At 38.9% G+C, this 20,020-nt stretch overlaps 2 protein-coding genes across 4 annotated transcripts; one reads left to right on the top strand and one right to left on the bottom strand.

Moving 5' to 3' along the window:
- The first annotated feature begins 3,081 nt into the window (after positions 1–3,081).
- csf3a (colony stimulating factor 3 (granulocyte) a) lies at positions 3,082–7,335 on the top strand. 2 transcript variants are annotated; one of them, XM_042397822.1, is made up of 5 exons: positions 3,082–3,138; positions 4,924–5,108; positions 6,166–6,273; positions 6,366–6,506; positions 6,597–7,335. In XM_042397822.1, the coding sequence occupies exons 2-5, from the start codon at positions 4,944–4,946 to the stop codon at positions 6,786–6,788; spliced, it is 606 nt and encodes a 201-aa protein (XP_042253756.1). In that variant the 5' UTR covers positions 3,082–3,138; positions 4,924–4,943; the 3' UTR covers positions 6,789–7,335. The 2 variants fall into 2 exon arrangements, with proteins under 2 accessions (XP_042253756.1, XP_042253755.1); XM_042397821.1 differs by lacking the exon at positions 3,082–3,138 and adding an exon at positions 4,385–4,421.
- Positions 7,336–7,867: 532 nt separating this feature from the next.
- med24 (mediator complex subunit 24) lies at positions 7,868–20,005 on the bottom strand. 2 transcript variants are annotated; one of them, XM_042398350.1, is made up of 26 exons: positions 19,904–20,005; positions 19,501–19,631; positions 19,332–19,414; positions 19,185–19,223; positions 19,022–19,095; positions 18,110–18,333; positions 17,638–17,749; positions 17,345–17,495; positions 16,986–17,099; positions 16,690–16,743; positions 16,428–16,510; positions 16,182–16,268; positions 15,796–15,907; positions 14,864–15,006; positions 14,642–14,679; positions 14,448–14,530; positions 14,144–14,322; positions 13,425–13,524; positions 12,898–13,073; positions 12,489–12,753; positions 11,611–11,792; positions 11,418–11,511; positions 11,097–11,196; positions 9,420–9,500; positions 8,627–8,775; positions 7,868–8,187 (listed from the first exon to the last, which is right to left on the bottom strand). In XM_042398350.1, the coding sequence occupies exons 2-26, from the start codon at positions 19,628–19,630 to the stop codon at positions 8,071–8,073; spliced, it is 2,970 nt and encodes a 989-aa protein (XP_042254284.1). In that variant the 5' UTR covers position 19,631; positions 19,904–20,005; the 3' UTR covers positions 7,868–8,070. The 2 variants fall into 2 exon arrangements, with proteins under 2 accessions (XP_042254284.1, XP_042254285.1); XM_042398351.1 differs by having other exon boundaries at positions 15,796–15,895.
- Positions 20,006–20,020: the final 15 nt, after the last annotated feature.

Below are 20,020 nucleotides of genomic sequence, written 5' to 3'. Positions count from 1 at the left end.
ACATAAATCTAGTAACAGACATGTGTGTCTCTGTATTTCTTTCAGCTAATATATTTTAGTGTGTGCATTCTTTTGTTCAGATCTATGTACAACAAGGGTGAATGTGTGTGTGCATGCTGGTAGTGAGGGTACTGGTAATGTAACACCTTTGTTTTCTAGCACACAGAAATGTCACTGAGGTTAATTTAAATTTCAGGCCAGCTCAGCTTGCTCCGCCTGCTACCTTAGACACGTTACACTGGTGTGAGCATTACAACTGCTGGGTAATGGGACACAAAGTGGGGGATAAAGTGACGCATCCAATCCCGTAGAGCACAGCCCTGTTTGGGATTGGGTTGCAGGTGAAAATGTCTCCAGGTCCCCAGATCACATGGGGTCTCCCAGTGAGGGCCTGCATGGGCTCCTGTTGATTTTCTCTTGCAGCCAAAAAAAAAAGGTAAGTGGCACCTAAGATGCTGCATCTAAGGAGAGTGACAAGGACTCAGTCAATACTCTGAGATGGTCTCGTTTGTTGGTTTCCTATAGGGGGGTGATGTGGAGATGAAAGACAGATGATAACAGCTGTCTGAGGAGAAAACATTGTTCATTTTGGATGACACAGCTCCCTCTGTTGTGGAATACGTGTAAGTGTGAGGAAAAATAAATGCCTTCATCTTTAAGTTTTCACCATAATATGCATTTATTAGTGAAATAAAGTTGACTCTAGATGTACTTATGTATATCAACCACAACACGCAGTACTCACTTGAAGTATACAGAACCAAAAACACAAAGTGGATGCAGAAAACAGCGATGTTTTATCATAAAGGCATCTGTTCAGGGTGCTGATCTATGTAACAGTATATTCAATGAGTTTTAAGACTGAGCAGAAGTGCAACATCAGATTAGGCATAAATCCTCATATATGGGTATATAAGCCTCATATACTGTAATGTGAAAGTGGTCACATAAACAAATATCACACCAAAAAATAGATATTAAAATTGTAATATGGACACATATGAGTATTAATGAGTGTGATGGTTGTTATCTGTTGATATACTATGTATAGCTAAAGCTTTGCATATCAACAGTTGAAATGTGAGTGATGTTAAAGTAAAGACGTAAAGTATGTGGATATGTATGTTCAAAATTTCTCTGCTGACACAGTCATCATGTGGCTGGTGAACTGTTCATTTGTGTATATTTTTCTCTACATTTTCTATTCTACATACAGAGATGTTATCCATTAACTAGTATAGCCAACTTTTGTGATATCTTCTGTATAAAAGGCAAAAAGGGAACATGGAAAAACTTATATATGCTCTAGCATAAATATTTTAATCTGTATAAATTGCCACCATAAGATTATACACGAGAGGTGTATTAATATGTGAAATTAAGATAAAGGTGTCATGTGTTTGAGTCAGAGTTTTTATGGAGTGATAAATCATGTCTTTGTCATGTTTGCTGAGAAAGCATTTCCTGAGCAACATCCGCCCCAGTCTAAACCTCCTTCCTCTGAGTCCTCAGTTAATTTCACTCGTACAGTTTCAAAAGTTCACAGTTATCAAAGACTTCGTTAGCATTCCATGTAAAACAAGTTTCGCAATTCCTTGATTCCGCACAGCTCAGCATTACTCTCACCGAATGTGAAATCACATGAGACAATTTGTCATTAAAAGAGAAATTAGTTAATAGGAAACAATGTTCGTCATGTAGAAACACAAATGATACATCAGGACCAGAGGGCAAAGGTTTCTGTTCACTGGACTGATGCTCTGAAAGAACATTTATTGAAAGTTATTTTAGGATAAATGCTTTTAGTACAAAAATGTAGATATTTACTCGTCTACTTAGATCCTTTTAGATGTAAGTATTTGATATTCACACCTTTCATCAAAATGATCATTATCAGGAACATTAGAAGTGGTCCCAGGACCCATGATGAACTCTAAAACCTCTTTTCTTTACTTGGGTCATTTCTTTTGCCTCCCTAAACTCTTTAATGGCTTCCTGCCCTCTAACGTAGGTTGAAAAAGTAGCAGTACAACACAAAAATGATAGATTTAAGAAGTGAGGGCTGAATGTAAAACCTCTCTCTGTTTCCTTAGTGGATGCCTGCCATCTTAAATCCCCCTCTTTACTTCTTGAATCCTGCCAGATTGAGGCGTGGGTCCATCTTTTAAAAGCCTGTTGAAGAGCCAAGCATTGTTCATCTCCACAGAACCTTAATTTAAATTCCTGTCAATACCTCAAGGCTTTTCACAGATTACCAACACATCATACTATTTCCATTTTCTGTAATGGCAGCTCCAGTGAAGAGTTATAACAGCTATAGCAGATACAAAGGTGACATTTATGGATCAAATAAAGCATTAGTATGCATGCGTTTAAGGGTCAAAAAGGCAGGATATTCTTGTGCAGCCTTTCCCTGTCGGGCCAAATGTGAGCTATAGCACATTGTTCCTCTGTTACAACCAAATGATGTTTCCAACTGGGTCACTGACAGGGCCACAGAGCGAGGCCCCGTCAGCAGTGAATAATGCCCTCCTTTCATATGCAGGATTGATTGGAGATCAGGCCAGTGTGGATTTCAGGGATCAGATTTGACAGCTTCACTTCATAGCCTATCAAGCATGGCCAGATGTAACATAGCTACATTGACTGATCAAGGGGCCTCGTGTCAGAGCATGAAGCAAAGCGATCTGCTACAATGGAGACACAGGGCTGATTTATGAGGTGATTACATAACTCCCACCACATGTGTTTGGAATTTTTGAAACAAGGGTTTGAATGGATAAACTGAGGTGGTAAAATTATATGTGGAGCCTTAAGGCAAAGATGGATTGAAAACTTAATATTTCTAATAAATTAGAGTTATATCTTAATTTTAAAAACATCATATTTTTCATTGCGCTTTCAACTTCGAGAGGTTTGTGACTGAAATGCAAGCAACCCCCTTTTTGCAGAGCACAGCAGCACAGCTGAGGTTAATTTTAGAAAAAAACATACAAATAAACATATAATTCCACTAGATGGCACTCTTGTTTTGTCTTTTCACTGCTCAATAGTACCGTACCTGTAGACACCACAAATGTCCAGGTCTGGTGAAGTCCCTGATTCTATGGCCACCTCTAAGGATCAAGAACCCTTCATGTAAGATAAAACCTAAAGTGATGGAGAGTCTCCCTGCTAACTTAAAGAGTCAGTTTTAGTTAATGAACATATGAAATTTCAGACTTACTACATAGGGGTTAATTAACCTTCATTTCATTTTATTTTCTCTGCTCTCTTCCTTTTCTGTAAACTAATAGCAGTCTGTGTGATGTTTTGTGTTATGATATGAGTCTTGCAATGTATGTGGTCACATGGCTGCGATTTTTGATTTGGGTGCTGTCATGATTTTGTATGTGTGTGTTGAAAAATTAATAGAATGTATATATATATATATATATATATATATATATATATATATATATATAAATCCTAATATAATTTCTAGACCTTTCTCGCATTGCTGCAGCTTGGACAACAATCTAATAATCACACTGAATATAAAAATAATCTTTATTGAGGTTTGATCATTTTGATGCGTTACAGGCATCAAGATGTCAAAATTTCCAATGTATTGATGGCAAGGCGAAACCCACAAGTCGCCCTCCAAGAATCATGATGACCAGACACGTCATAGTGAAATTTTTACAAAAGGTTCCTCAAAAACAAAACAAAAAGAAACAGATTCCAGAAAACGCTGTGTTTAAATTGTTTAAGCACTTTCAATTTCAATTGCCATGTAACCGTGAAAAAGGAAATGCCTGTTCCCTCTCTGTTTCTCTGTATATGACACTAGTCGTGTTACATCAATGTAAAAAATCAGCAATGAAGGAATTCCAGTTCCCAAAATGAAAGTCTTGAATTGTGTTACGTTGGAGGCTTGGGCTGAAAACGTTATTGCATAATAGAAAACAAATATAGAGTCATATAAATTTCACCCTTCATTTTCAAATATTTGTTCTTTTATCCTACATCTTTGTAACCTGTGTCACTCTTTTTATTGTTATTAACTATTAGCTTCTTTGTTTTACCGTTTAATTTCATTTCATTGTCTTGTGTTAAGTAATTTGTGATGGATTCTGTTGGAAAGATGCTATATTAAAAAAAATAAAGTTTACTATTATTTTGTGACCCAAAATGTTAAATTATGTAACTCTGGTGCTTCTAAAAACGTACAGCCCTCTGAACCTAAATTTGTAAATTTAATGGAAATATGCAGTCACTCATTATGAGACAGATGACCAAATAATGGGAAAACCCAGAATATCTGCACGGGGGCCGCTATATATATAAACATACGTGTGCCCAATCAATCATGACTAGTGTTCACTTGAGGTCAATACTTTAAGACATCCCCCTAAGAGAGGCCATGCACATCCTGATTGGTAAGTAAAGTGGCAACGCTTTCTGCTCTCTCATCTCTGTAGACCATCATCCTGACACAGCAGACACTCTGAAGCTGCTGCTCAGGATCTGGACTATTTAATCAGCATTAAATCGTATTATTACAAAGTTTAAATGATCTGGACCTGTTTTTTTTGTTTTTTTTAAGTAGATAGTATTTATTATAACTTAATATGTCATATGTAATATAACTTAACTGTCAGATTGGTTATGTTTAAGTACTGCAGCTACTTTTGGCTTAAGGGTTCATATTACAGGGAATATTGTCAACTCATGTAGCTATTTTAGCCTGTGAGGGGAGGGCATGCTTAGTGCTGCAGCACAGAGGAGCTGCAGAAGAGACATTCCGGCTTTGTTCTGCTGTTGTCTTCCTCGCTCGTCCTCGCATACACACATACACTCAGCACTGTGCTGGATGTACAAGAAGGGATTGTTTTGATGCTACATCGGCACCGACTCTTTTTGATTTTTCTCCTCTTACAGTTTTCGCTGTCCTCTACTACATGACCGACCTCGTCTGCAGCGCTCCTCTGCCGGAGCTCTCCGACGCACAGAGCACACTTGTTGCGAATCTACAATTTCAGGAAATTGTGCAAAGAAGCCGCAGTTTAACAGAAAAGATCCTGCTCTCCATTCCCGAGACGCACAAATCCTGCATTGACATAGAGGTGAGATAAAGTATAGACACGTCCTAGCGACGCATAATTGTGTTTTTGATTGAATCTATTTAGACAAGAGCCTCGGGGCTGCTGCATGTGATGAGTCTGTTCGGGCCCGTATAAGGGCTTCTTCAGACTGCATTGAATCAGCACTGTGTCTCTGATAAAAGCCTCTTTTATGCGTTCATGTCTGAAATATTTTCATTCATCACCAAATTACTGGCAATGGAGCAAACCATGTGAATTGTGTATTCTAGAGGCTGTGGATATAAAAAATAAATGTACTGATTATTATCAGTGGTGCAAGAAGTACTCAGATCTTTTACTTGAGTAGAAGTAACAATACCACAATGAAAAAATACTTAATTACTCAATTAGTAAAAGTCTACTTTGCTAAGTATTGGCGGCAAAATGTACTTAAAAGTATCAAAAGTAAAAGTACTGATTATGTAAGATGACCCAATTTAGAGTGTTATTTATAAATGAATGGAATATTGATTCATTGACATGTACATGTGAGCAGCATTTTAATATTGTCAAGGTAGAGCTCACTTTAACACCTTATACTGTTGAATAGTCTAATCTACTTGTAACAATGCATATTTAACAAACTGATCATATGTTTTATGTATAAAATATTGATCTGTGAAGTTACTAGTGACTATAGCTGTGAAATAAATGTAGTGGAGTAGAAGTATCAAGTAACAGAAAATGGAAATACTCAAGTAAAATACCTCAAAGTTGTACTTGAGTAAATGCACTTGCAGTTGTATACTGTGACTACTAAATGCAGTTGTAATAGTCACAGTACAACTTGCAGTGGGTGTTATAACACAAGTATTCACTATCTGATTTTAAAGCAGTGGGAAAATGAAACCAGTGAATCAGCTAAAATGAGCCTGTGTGGTTTTATGTCGGCCTTAAATCTGCTGAAATCTTACATGCTTTTTGCTTTTCTTGATTAAACTTAGCATACAAGGCTACAAGATCATATGATGTTAATGTGTGTTTCTTGTTGTATTCCAAGCTGTGATCTATCCATAACATCTTTATGTCTTCACCACAGACTCTGCAACTCAATTCCTCAGATAATGCAAAGCTTGGGATAATGGCAACCAACATTGGCATCCCGTCTGTTCCTGTACTCAAAGTTGTGTCAGAAAAATTCTCTTTGGTAAGCACCATTCAGGGGGAATCGGTTCTTTAACTGTACATAAGCTGAAGAAAGACAACATGACTGATTTGTTGGTGTTCTTTCCCACACAGGAGACCAGTTTGAGACGGATGTCTGAGGGTCTTCAGTTGCACCGCGACATGCTGAGCTCGGTCTCCCCTCGGCTGGGGAAAACAGACAAAGTGACTGAATTAACAGCTGACATCAGAGACCTTGGCATTCAGATCAACAAGGTAGCAGAACACTTCTGAATCAATCTGTTCTGTTAAATATTTCTGATTTTTTATACCACCTTCATGATGTGTTTTTTGTATATCTTACAGATGCTGAAAATGCTCCCAACAGAGACTGTGGTGCAGCCAACTTCGACCCCTGTGGCCTTACGTCTGCCAGGGGAGTATGAGGTTCAGGTGGCAGCACACCTGACTCTGGTGCAGCTGCAGTCCTTTGGGCAGGACATGATCCGCCACCTCAGGAGTCTGGACCAGAGCAATGAAGAAGAGACGGAGAGCTAACCAAATATGTGCCTAAATCTGTCTGCTTTTAGCTCACGTGCAAAAAATGTACATCATCCTGCCCTTTTTTTTACTGTGGTATTTATTTATTTATGTGTTGAGAAATTATTTATTTTTTTAAACTGATTTCTATTTATTAATTTATTTATGGAAATGTAGTACTGAATATTTATTTGGGGTATTTATTTTTGACAGCTATGCTTTTGATCCCTCAGCTTTTTGTTGTTTACAGCTGAGGCAACTTCTTTCAGCCTGAAATAACTTCATTAAGCCTATATTACACGGCAATAATTGGAAATTAAATCATCCTTCAGCCCCTGACAAAAATGAACAACTAATGTCTACAATATAAAACAAGCCAGAAACTACACTTACAATTCCTCTCCGTTGTTTCATAAAGATGAAAAGCAAAGCTGGAAGATTTTCAGCATTGGCTTAAATATAAAATCTTTACTTTTAAAACTCACACAAGGGGGTACGTTAAAGACTAATACTACATTGTGTATAATTTTACACATAATTATTTTTGTATGAATCTTATTTTTAATATTACTGTACAAGTTTGTGTTTTGTATTCTGTCTTTCAATAAAAAAAAAAAAAAAATTTCCTTGAAAGGGATTTGTTCCTATTTGGCAATTACAATGCACTCTTGACACATCTGGTACTGGCACACTGGGTCACAATTACGCATGAGCTATGTCATCAATGAAACTACTCCTAAAATTCAGAACCTAATACTGTAATAGAGAAGTGCAACTAAAAGTGAAATGGAGGCTTATGTGTCATTTTTGCCACACTAGTGCCAGTCAGATTTACTTGAGGAAGTGTTGCAATCAACGGATGTCTGACTGATGACCACAAGGAGCTTTTGTTACTCAGAGGATGGCCCAAAATCCCTTGTACGTAGTGTCATGTGGTAGCCTCACTAACATGTGACAATGCACCTGACTCTGGCGTATTCATCACAGTGGTCTGATCTCATGTTATTGTGATTTCCGAATGTGACTCAATATAATATGATCTTGCACGTAAAATAACTCACTTTAAATACTGGCGAGCAGAAACAAGACAATTATCATTATGGGTTTTTTTTTATTCTAAAAAATATTTACACATTTCTTTAAGAATGAAAAAGAACATATAAAATAACAAGTGTTTACAGAGACATGATCATGAACATTTGCCATAAAAGACAATCCCCTTTAAATGGATGATCCAGCACTGAGTCACTGAACAAACAATGGGTTCATTTGGTACTGATGTAAATTTAAACCCACAGTTTTACAAGGCAGAGATGGCTTTGGCAGCTACTCTCCTCCCCAGCGGCAGAGTCAGGTCAGTGATGGCCAGGACGACTTTAGGTTTGGCCAAAGCGGGCAGCTTCACCAGCTCAGAGACCTGGATGCACAGAAGAAGAATCACCTTTATTTATCAGTAATAGTGTGGTTCGATGGACATCATGTTGCTCAAGGCACACAAAAAAAGCACCTAGTCATGGTTTTTCAGAGGGCATTTTTTAACCCTTGATCTGTTTTCTTTAGGGCCACTTCCTTCTTCACATTTTGAATGTATTTAACTACTAAAAATGCATTTGAACAGACATCTGGTGAAAACACATAAAGCACAGGTAGATATAACTCACAATCTCAACCTTGGATTTGGTCTCTCTTCCGGTTTTATCCTTCTTCACTAAAGCGATCTTTTAAAATACCTTTGGAACAAACACTGAATCTGGGATGGAATTTCAGACCGTTTCCAATAATGTCTGATGTAACAGCCACTCCCCCTGCCTCCTTATCACCATCTGTCTAGCCTCCTCTCTTTACTCATAACTCACCATTGTAAAGGGCATGAACTGCAGGATGCTTCCGCGACTACCCTGTTCCAGGCAGTCGACGCACTCCTCCATGAAGCTCTGTACGAACTGAGTGTGAGGTCCTGCCATCTTGGAGCCAACGATGGAGGAAATGAGGAGAAACAGGTTGGCTGGGGAGATGGGAACAGGTGGAGGTTGAGCATTTTACAAATGTTTCAGTTGGAAAACCAAATTTAGCAAATAGCGCTAAGTCCCTGATTACCAGAACAGTTGTGCAACAGCATTTCCTGCAGGATTCTCAGAAACAAACAAAAAAAAAAAGTGAATTTACTGAGTTTAGCTTTTTGGTTAACGCAATAAAGTGTCTCAGAAAGTCACAAGCCTAAAGAACAACTTCAGTGCTCCCTGGCATAGATTTTCTGAGTCTCTGGAACTCTAGTGGAGGGATGAACACCATTCTTCGAAAAGACTTTCCCTTATTTGTTTTTTTTGATAATGGTGATCACTGTCACACACAGCAGCCTAAAATCTCCCACAGATGATCAATTTGGTGGAGATCTGGTGACTGTGGAGGCCATAGAATATGATTTCCATTATTTTCATACTCAGTAAGCCATGTATGAATCAGCATTTATTGTGTCTGAACTAATTTACTCAGGTTTATCCTTTAATTTGTCTCCTGTCTGTATTCCTGAGTATTTTGTTAAGAAAGCAGCAAGGGAGGCATAGGAAGTAGGACACATTTTCTCTGTTTTACAAGCCTGGGGTTTGATTCTTTGCAAGAAGCAGGAAAAAAGGTAAACGGGTATCTCACCCAGGACTCGGTTGAGAGGGTCCCTCATGTTGACAGTGTGAAGCTGGGAGGCAGAGAGGGAGCTGCTCATCGATCGGTCTCCTTTGAGAGAACACGTGATGTGAGAAACAGTGGAAGAAGTTTTGTTTTCATTTTAATTTGTTAATTGGGGAAAGGAAAAACATACACACAACAAATGAATGTCAACAGGGAAGTAGAAGTTATACCTCTTGTGTTGTGCTGGTGTTAGGCAAGTGCAATCTTGACAACAGGTAACCTCACCACTAAAGCACTAACCCTAAACTAATGGCAAGCCACCATACTTTTAAGTAAGAATAGTATATACAGTTTCTAAATGACTCAGTGGAAACAGGTGGAATGAAAAAAAACTTTGAGTTTCAATCTTGATTGCATCAAGCAAAGTGGCTCATCATTTTTTCCTAAGTCATGCAACACACAGATGTTTGATGCCCTGTCTGGTGATTTCTCCATGAGGCTGTAGCCAAAATTAAACAAATAAAAATTCCCAAAGCCGATAGCCTGAATGCTCATTACATCAGCAAGGTTGGTTGCATGATGAAAGTAGTTGCTGGGAACCACAATACAAAACCTGTATTGCTCTCAGTCTTCCTCCTGTTGTTGAATTGTTACAAGTAAAAACGGCAGTGCTCAAGTTAAAACCTGCTGACGGGCAAGATGGTGACGCGCACTTATCGTAAGGCCCACACGGAATCTGCGGCCGCAGAATTCCAACGCCACCTCCACAGATTTTGCGCAGATTTTGCGCAGATTTTCCACAGATTTTAAACCAATAGAGATGCTGCTTGTAAGTTTTATGTTTGAGTGTCATGTTTTTTGCCTTTGCCGTTTTTAGAGGTTCTCAAAAGATATTTGGTGAAGTTGAGATCAAAGGCCTTACCAGTTATTTATTTATGTATTTGTTCGTTTATGTGTTGAAGTGTTAATTGTTGGGAGATGATTAATGGTTAATGTTTTCACAGATTAATTTTGCTCTTTCTGCTCCACATTGAACCCTGCATTTTATGCTGGTTGACTTTTCCAACAAATGTTTGCACCTTGTTTTGAACTGTTTCAAATTCAATGGTTCTACTAAAATCTACTAAATATTTCTTTCAGCCTGCTTGAGGTAATTTTAGGTTGTTTTAATGTATTTTGTGTGCTTATTTTTGCTCAAAAACAATCTTTATTATCTTAAGTATCACATTACAAGCAAAAAACATTCCGCTGAATTCTGCAGATTTTCATTCTGGAGCAGATTCCATGTGGGTCTGCTCATCATTTAAGGTAAGACAGGCTGGCTTATAAGCTTATTTATGCTCCTCTGATTTAGCTAAAAGGGCTTACAAGAAGCAACTGGCTTGTAACATTAGAAAGTCAATTTACTTCAGAAACCATCTGGTATTTTACATAATCCCCTGGCTCACACTTACAGACACATCACTGAAAGGTCACATGTTAATTTATATATATGCAAAGTATATATATATATATATATATATATATATATATATATATATATATTTATATATATATTTTTATATATATATATATATATATATATATATATATATATATATATATATATATATATATATATATATATATTTTTATATATATATATATATATATATATATTTATATATATATATAAAAAAACACACACACTTATAGACTAACCTGGACTGGAAAGGGCTACGGGTTCATCCTCATTGGAGCTGAGCAGACGCATGAGTTTAGAGGGTTGAGTGTCATCCAAGGGAAAGAGGCTGCTGTAGTCCTGCAGCCAACAATACACATGGTAGGCACAACATTGTCTTGGAGATCATTTAAATAATAGTTAGTGCTATCCTACTTACTTTTAGTGTCAATATCAGTTATAAAAATCTAATCATTGTATTTACTTCAACATGTTGGTTTCTCACTCTGAAAATTTCATGACTCACACAATACATAGCCCTTATGACACATACTGCAACGGGCCTTGTGTGACTGCTTTACCTCGATATCTTCTCGCTGCCTTTTGCGTTGATGAGCTGAGAACAAGCCTTTATGGTGAGAGGAGTAAGAGCTGAGTGCACACCAGACAGACAACCTGAGGAGTTAGATGAGAAGAGCAAAGTTAACACCTGATTCAAAGCTACCAAAACCACTCCCATCATCATCAACCATCAAAGTATGAAGCGTCTCTTACTTGGCCAGTGCTTTGCCAGGTGGGTCTGCCAGACTGTGCCAGTGGGCGGAGTCTGTGAGCAGGTTGGGCAGTATGGTACCCAGCAATGTGAGGGTGATCTGCTGAGTGTCCAGGCAGAAGATACTGTAGAGTAACTCCACCACCCGATTGGCCCACTCCTGTCGAGTCTCCTTCAGCAGCTCCTGAAATATGACGCAATGTTTCAATTACACATAAAGTAATCTGACTGTTAGCCATACTCCATTTAAGATTTTTTGGTATGCACCTTTGATACCACAAGAGTGAGCTTTCATCATCTTTAAAAAAGGTACCACATGATGTGTTTGACCACTAGTGGTACAATAAAGCAATGTTTTGATGAGTGGACTCTACCTCCTGAGCCACAGTCACCCCGACTGACACTGCTTGTCAACATTATAATTATGCTAGAATAACCTGTTTAGGAATAGGGCTGCAACCAACAATTATTTTCATTATCAATTATTCTGCCGATTACTTTCCCCATAAATTGTTTTGTCTATAAAATGTCAGATAATAGAGGTCGACAAAACAAGACATTTGAAGACGTCTCTGTTGGCTGTGGGAGATTGTAATAATTATAAAATTATAATATTTTTCTCTATTATCTGACATTTCATAGGCAAAACAATTTATGGAGAAAGTAGAAAAAGAGAAATTGAATTCTATGCTTATAAATACTGTCAGTGTTGTTGATGCTTCTTCTTTCATATGTACAGAATCAACTTAAATACATACACAAACACTTCTACTAAGAAATGAAGCTGCACATATTGCCACAAATGAACAGAATTGGGCAGATGTGTAGCTTCTACTTATTTAAACCTTAAGCTGTCCGAACATTTTCCCGGCCCACCTACCTTGACCAAATTGTTAGTGAACCAAAAGACCCCTCCCATGTTGAGAAGACTCTCAAACAAGTGCAGAGCTCGACTGTCCACCCAGCCTTTGCGCAGCACCGTCTGGAACTGCTTGCTGAGAGCCGTGTGGATGGGTTCCTTGGCGGGCAGCAGGTTGCGGTACGGGATTGGCTCCTGGCCCTCAACTGGGGGACGCAGAGTCGCAGCCGTTTGTTGGAAGACGTCGGCACACATGTGCTCCATGATGGAACTCATGATTATCACGCTGGCGGAAGTGTGGGGGAGCGGACGTAATTGTTAATTCATGTAATAAAGGACTGTTCAGGAGACTGGATTGAAACACACTTTTCATCATGGGCTAACATTGTCAAGTACAAGTTGGTGTGTTAGTGAAATATAACATTTGTACCGTTCATTGTAAAACTGCAGAGTGTTCTCCCCATACAGCGGGGTCACAAGTTGTCGGATCATAGTCTGGGGCTTCTCCCTCTCATCCCGCCCCAGCATCCTGACGTGGGCCACCAGCCAGGCCACGGCGCAGATCGCCATACTGCACACCTTCCCCTTGATGTTGTCAGTGATCTTCTACACTCAAAAAGAGATGGCAGATTACAGCAAGAAAAAGAGGAAGGAAGGATGTGGTTAATGGAATGCAGGGTACAATAAAAGGAAAGAGGATTCCGACTAATACTGCATCCTGAGCCATTGCGTGATTCGAAAACTTGAATGGAATGGAGACGTCATTGCTGTTGCAAGTGGTTAACACATTGCTACTTCAGTTTCCACAGAATATGTCACACTCACTTGAGGAATGAGTCAAACTCCAAAATTAGGAGAAAAGAGAATTCTTAGATATGTAATCGTCAGGAAGGACAAGAATGTTATCCATTTACAGGAAGATAAAAGGAAAAAAAAGAACATTAATATGGGACGGACCTGTACTGCCTCCACAGATAGCACACCATTCTCCCACGCATTCAGGACCTCCAAGATAGCCGCTGGAGTGCTGAGACAGATTTCATGCCATTTCACCTGACTATAAGAGCAGATAAATGTCACAGGAAATTACACATTTAGAGAGTGCTATATAAACTCAGACCACAATCTGATTAAGCAACATATACTTTGCACATAGGAAACCAGTCTAAATTAAATGTTTAGTCTATTGAAAAAAAAAAAAAAATTATCAAGTACATCAAAAGCAGCACAGTTGTCTGAAAACAAATTATTATGATCATTAAACATTATAATCTTTTCCTTTCCGTCACAGCCACAATTATTGCATGGTAATGAAGTTTAAAGCACTTGATTAGAATAGTGTGCCTGTCTGGTGCATTGGTGTGTGGGTAGGAAACTCTTTCATCTGAGACACATAGACGAAAGTGCTGCCATTACGTACAAGTGTTGTATGTAATTGCATATATATGTACGTATGTTTGCTGTAAAGGAATTCCTGGCTCAAATAAGTTCCAAGGTTGTGCAAATTGAAATGACTAGAAACAAAATGAGATATGAAAAGTGCCTTCAAAAACCCAGACAATATGGAATGGTTGTCTACGTTATGGTATGCAATATAGGTTAAGATCATTGTAGCCTTAAGATGCTTTTGGGAAACTGGAACCAGTTCCTTGACTCGAGATTTATCTTCAACTCACACTAGCTTCATCTCTGAGGAGTTGTTCAGCAGAGTCACCAGGCTTTCTACTTTGCCAGGCTCGGGTCTGAAGCAGGGGTGGTCTGGGTTCAGGGTCTTGCCCTCTTCCGGCATACATGTCTGTAGCCATGTTTCAAAGAAGGGCGTCTCCCCTGAAGGACTGGGGTCTGACAGGATCACCTGGAAAGAGTAGACATAAGTCCGCCATGTATTTTATGGACTGAAACAGGCCAAATTGACCACAATGGAGAGATGACACAGATCCCTGTCCATTAACATGCAACCCAGCATCCCCATGTACTGACCTCAGAGCCATATGTCTGGACCACATGGCAAAGCATGAGGAAGGAGATGTCGAAGAGCAGGGCCCGTATTGATGCAGATTTGGCTGAGGGAGAGGAGGAAAATCCTCAGTGTTAGTATCTCATTCAACAGATAATATGTCAGTGAGGAAAGAAATTCCCACATTGGAACACATCACTCTTGTATTTGAACTTACATCCTTCGCCGCTGATGTGCTTGGGAAACTCATTAAGCCTAGAAAAAAAAAAAAACACTTCATGAGCCAACTGGAGTTTCCAACTAGGAAACATCGCAACATTTGAAATTTGTCACCCTTTAAAATATAGGTGGTAAGGTAGTAAACTGTTACAAAAGTCATAGGTCTGGTGACTGTGAGGACCATTTGTCTCTTTTTACAGTCTAGTATCCATTTACTTACTTAATGAACTTTCGGGCAAATGATTTGAGTTTCCCAGTGGCAGCTGCTGCTGCCAGAAGCAGATCAAGGCTCTTTCCAGACAACATGTGCCCGAGGACCCCGAGAAGGCCCTCAGGAGACTTAGAGTGGTCAGCATCTACTGTCTAATGAACAAGAAGGAAAAAGTTATGTCAGTTTTTTTATATAAAAAGTGAAGTCATTGCAGTGCTGTGATCTTTGAGAACTTTGACTACTTTCATTTAATAATGTTTCTCTCCTGTAGCAAATTGATTAGGGTGCTGTGAAAATTTTCACAAATCAAGTCTGATCAAAATGAGCAGGATCTCAGAATAAAGCAAATGGAGAGATATTTCATTATTTACAGTTCTTTACAACACCCCAACATTTATTCACAGAGCTTCTAATGAAGTACTGGAGCAACAGTTAAAAAATACATTAAAAAAAAGATATTGCACCAGTCTGGATATTGCACCACAGTGCAGCAGCATATTATACTAGGATATAAATAATGATTTTGAATAAATAAAACAAGCAAGGTGTTTGTGTGCCAAATGCAGGCGATTTACTGGCATCTCGTTGCCATGGCGCTGTAGTTCCAGGAAGGCTTGGAGCTCTAAGAGGTTTAAGGACACTTCGGCTATGCGGTCTCTTAGATGTAACAATGTTTTCCTATCGTACCTTACATGGCCGAGAACTTGGGTTGCATTAATATAGAAAAGAAAGAAAAAGAAACAACACCAGGCACAACCTGACAGAGAGAGTTCCACAACATCGCACACTGGTTTTTGTTGCGTTAATGTAATTAGATTTCTGTACCTATTCTCTGGGCCCTTTTTGGTATTTCTGGACCCATTATGAATACTACTTAGTACTGATCAGGCCTAAAACCACCAGCACTGTAATATCGTTTAGATCAGATTACGGTGCATTACCTTGAGGATATTGGTGACAGTAGGCTCAGCTCTCAGGATGAGACCAGGGTTAGGCTGGATGTTGGCATTTTCTGCTGTCTTTAGCCTTGGGGCGAACTCCCTGTCCTCGGTCCTAAATCAAATGTGCAAGGGGAAGGGGGACAGGGAGGGAGGGGGAGAGGAGAGAGAAGAAAGAGAGAGAAAGAGAAAAAGGGAGAGGGCAAGGGGGAGAGGGAGATATGGAGTGTGGGATATTGTGTGAATATGGTGAATAAAACTACATTTATCATCATTTTAAAACAAAAGTAAGACAAAACTGAGGTTACTGCAGGACTTGATTGTTGATACAATCCTTATGTTGAAATGTTCTGAAACATATATGTTCACTGTGAGAGGGGAACGTGTACCGTTTCGATGTGAGGCTGGCTGTGTTTGAATCAGACAGCAGGCCAAGCTTGTTGCACTCCTGTAGCAGCATGCCGAGGCAGTCGCAGCTATGTGAAGAAGGAAAGGAAAAATTATAAAAAAAAAAAAAATGGTGAAGGCTACAGTGCTGCCTTACCTGACATCTAGCTGACTTTCTTATCTATAATGTCTTACAATGAAGTAACGGGCAATGAAGATGGTCGTAGCAAGTTTTTGGCTGCACTTACTTGCACCTTTGATCAGCTTTGTCCAGCAGTGGTGTGAGCTTGAGTAAGTACTGAAATGCAATATTCACATCCTCCATGAAGTCCTGGAAAATATATTTGCCATGGTTTAAAGTTATAGTGGAGGTTCATTACATTATATTTTAAACACACAAACTATTGATTGATATGTTGGACAGTTAGACAGATATGTTTGGCAGTACTAATTGCTCTTAACTATGTGTGCTCAGTTGATAGAAAGACATCAGTGAGCCAACTGTTTTACCTGTCCTTTGTCACCCTGAGGATACTTCTTTAGTCGGAGTAGAACTTGTGGGATCTGGGAAAATTAAAAAAGAAATGCATTTCTTTAAGCATGGATGAGCAGTGACATCATGTGCAAAGATGGTGACAATGCTAATGTCATTCTGTCAGTGGTATCTACACTATGGCTCACAAAGGCAATACTTAATCATGTATGATTATGATCATGATAATCATGTATCGGATGTAAATCAGTTTACATTATTTCAGAGAAATAAATTCATGATGATGAGTCCTCATGATTGAGATAAATCTCACTTTGAGGAATGTGAAGGCAGTCCATTTGAGCTCCTCTGTGCCCTCTGGTGACTCAATGAGGCCAGTGAAGCAGGCCTTCCATATCTCCAACACAAAAATAGGAGCAGGGATTTGCTGTGGAGGACAGAAATTTTGAGAAGACTGCTGCTATAAAACAATATAGAAACACTGCCTGCACCGTTTAATCTGGCTGGTATAATAGAAAAACTTTGCAAGTATGCAATAAGTACACAATAAATGTAAAACTTTATTCAAAGTGGTTTCATTGACGTGATAATGATGAGGTTACAGGAGCACTGGGAAACATTTTAAACACTAAGGTAGCTTTGTATTACATCTCTCGACGACTAAAAGTTCACCTGCATTCTTTTGATCATCATCAGCTGCTCCACCAGTGGCTGTGTCTCCCCTGTCAAATTCATGGTCCCTTCCAGCATTATGAAGGCATGGACTGATGGGAAGGAGGCGTGGACTTGAGGGTCACACTGCACAGACAGCATCAGGGGAATACTGAGGAGAGAGTAAGAATTAGCAAGAGGCAGATTGATTGTGATGGTCTTTAAATTAACACAGTCACACTAAAACTTAGCAGCGTCATGCCAAAACAGCATGATAGCTCTGCCTTATTTAGGAATGAGGAGGAAATTCTTACCCTTTTACCAGTGACACGCTCTCCTCTAATTTAGTCCTCAGTGTCTGGTTAGGTACACTGCTGAGGCCATCTGTCACTTTAAGTATTGCTTGCTCCACATTACTCCAGGAACCTGTGAATGAATAGCAGCAGAAACACTCTAAGACTTCATGTTCATAATAAACACGCACAATAACATTCAACTAAAACAGATTTTTTTTAAAGTTTAGGTAGCATTCTAGTATCAAATCTACTGACATTATGATGATATCTAATCTTCATATTTTACAAACGTTTTACAAATTCCTGATTGATTATTTACAACAGTCAATAAATTGTAAAAGGAAAAAAAAGAATTTTGGAAGGCCAGAATGTCATCATGCCATCATATATGTGACTAATATATCAACTAAGTGATATACTGTTAAAACTCTGATGCATTATTCACAATCCTATGTATACACAGGCACACAGACACACACAATCCTAACACCTTGTTCCTCCAGGCGAGCGATGTGTACGAGGGCTCTGTTCTTGGTGCTGCACATCAGAATGTGTAGCCTCTCCTGACAGGCTCTCAGAATGGCCTCTGTGCTGGTTGATAGGCCCAGTTCCCTCAGCCTCTCACAGTACCAGGCACAGCCCTGCAGTAGCCACACCACCACCCCAAGCAGAGCCCGACACAGCCCAATGCATTCCTCTGCTTTCCCGTGACAGCTTCAGAGTCAGAGATGAGACACAGTGAATTAAGAGATCATTTAAAGAGAAGAACATTGCAAAAATTAATTTCTTTGCAGACCAAAAAGTACACGCAAGTAGTAAAACATCAAGTCTACATAAAACGATCATATCAAAAGAGCAAGTAATCTATTAAAAATATCAAAGCGCTTTAAAACAATCTATCTGCAGCTCTTGATGGGGTTAATAATTTTGATGGGCTCAAACCAGCCCAGAGAACCTGGACTGTTATTCCAGGGCAATGAGTAAAATGTAATTTTAAAAATTAAAGGGTAACTGGTGGAACATGGGTGATCTTAGTGTTATATAATCACTACTTCTAGAGCTGAGAAAAACCTTAGCAGCAGCAGCACTCTGGATGAGCTGCAGGTGTGAGCCAATTAAAAGTAATAAGAAGTAACTCATTTTTAATAAAAGTGCTTTCTGCATATATCATTCCTCATATTGTTTAATCCTACAAAACAGTAACATATAGTATTATTAAAAGGTTTAGTACTGTTTTTTGAATGATATATATTTGCACGATGTTTCTCTAATTGTCTATTAATATTAGAGGGTGCTACACATAGGGACAAATCATAAACTTCATGATAGGGTACAAGTTATGATTCAGAATGTAGGTGTGAAAATGATAGAGACCAAAACTGGAATGGAAAATTTTACATACCTGAGACGATGGCAGAACATATCCATCATCTCCAACAGTGACTTGACGCACAGCTCCCGAGAAAAATCATCAAACTATCGGAAAAGAGACATATTCATGAAAACCTCTCACGTCTTATTGTAAAATGCATAGTTGTCGTAATTGTCATCAAGCACAAAATTACCTTGCTGATAGCTGTGAGTACACTGGAATAAGACACCATCTACAGAGAGAGATAGAAAGAGAATGAGAGAGAGGATAATGTTCACAGCTTGCAGTTGGACACACTGCTCAATTACACCTTTTTTCAGAACACTGCTTTTTTTCTTACCTGAGAACTTATGGCATATTTGAGGTATGACAAAATAAGGGGGTTAGGAGAGGGGCCAATCATCGCCTGCTCCATCAGGGCCTCTGGAATATAAACACACAGCATCTAGAGCCACAATAGAAATGACAACAAGATAACAAGTGTAATGCCACATTATTAATTTGCTGACCTGCAAGGTTAAGATAGTCCCATGTTGCTCCCTTTGGAAAGTTTTTCTTGATATTAATTGCCCACTGGTAGTCAGTCCAACGCTCCTTCCATGCCTGCAGAATGGCTTGTTTCAAATTGACCACCTTCATCCTGGTATAATCGAACATACACACATGTAAAATAATAGCAAAGTTCCCAAGACACAACCATTGAGCTATTTTGAAGTAAATTTCTAAGCGATAACACTCAGTCTAACTTTACGTTTTCCATTATTTGGCTAGCTGACGTTAGCCGTTAGCTGCCGATGTCATTCCTCAATGTATTAAAATGTAGTCGATAAGCCGGGTGCAAATATACATAAAAGGAAAAAACTAAATACAGTCACGCTGTCTGTTTTTTTTTTCACTAAATGTGAAGCTTACCTGACGTTTTCTGTGTTTTACAGAATAAAAAAGATATTTGTTTACAGCGGCTCCTTTGCTTCACAATGAAAGCAGCGACATTTTTGCTTTTAAACGTCGTAAGCGTTCATTGGTTCA

The sequence above is a fragment of the Thunnus maccoyii genome, chromosome 20 (genome assembly GCF_910596095.1).
Source record: "Thunnus maccoyii chromosome 20, fThuMac1.1, whole genome shotgun sequence".
Lineage (NCBI taxonomy): Eukaryota > Metazoa > Chordata > Actinopteri > Scombriformes > Scombridae > Thunnus > Thunnus maccoyii.
This window is presented reverse-complemented; position numbering and strand designations above follow the sequence as displayed.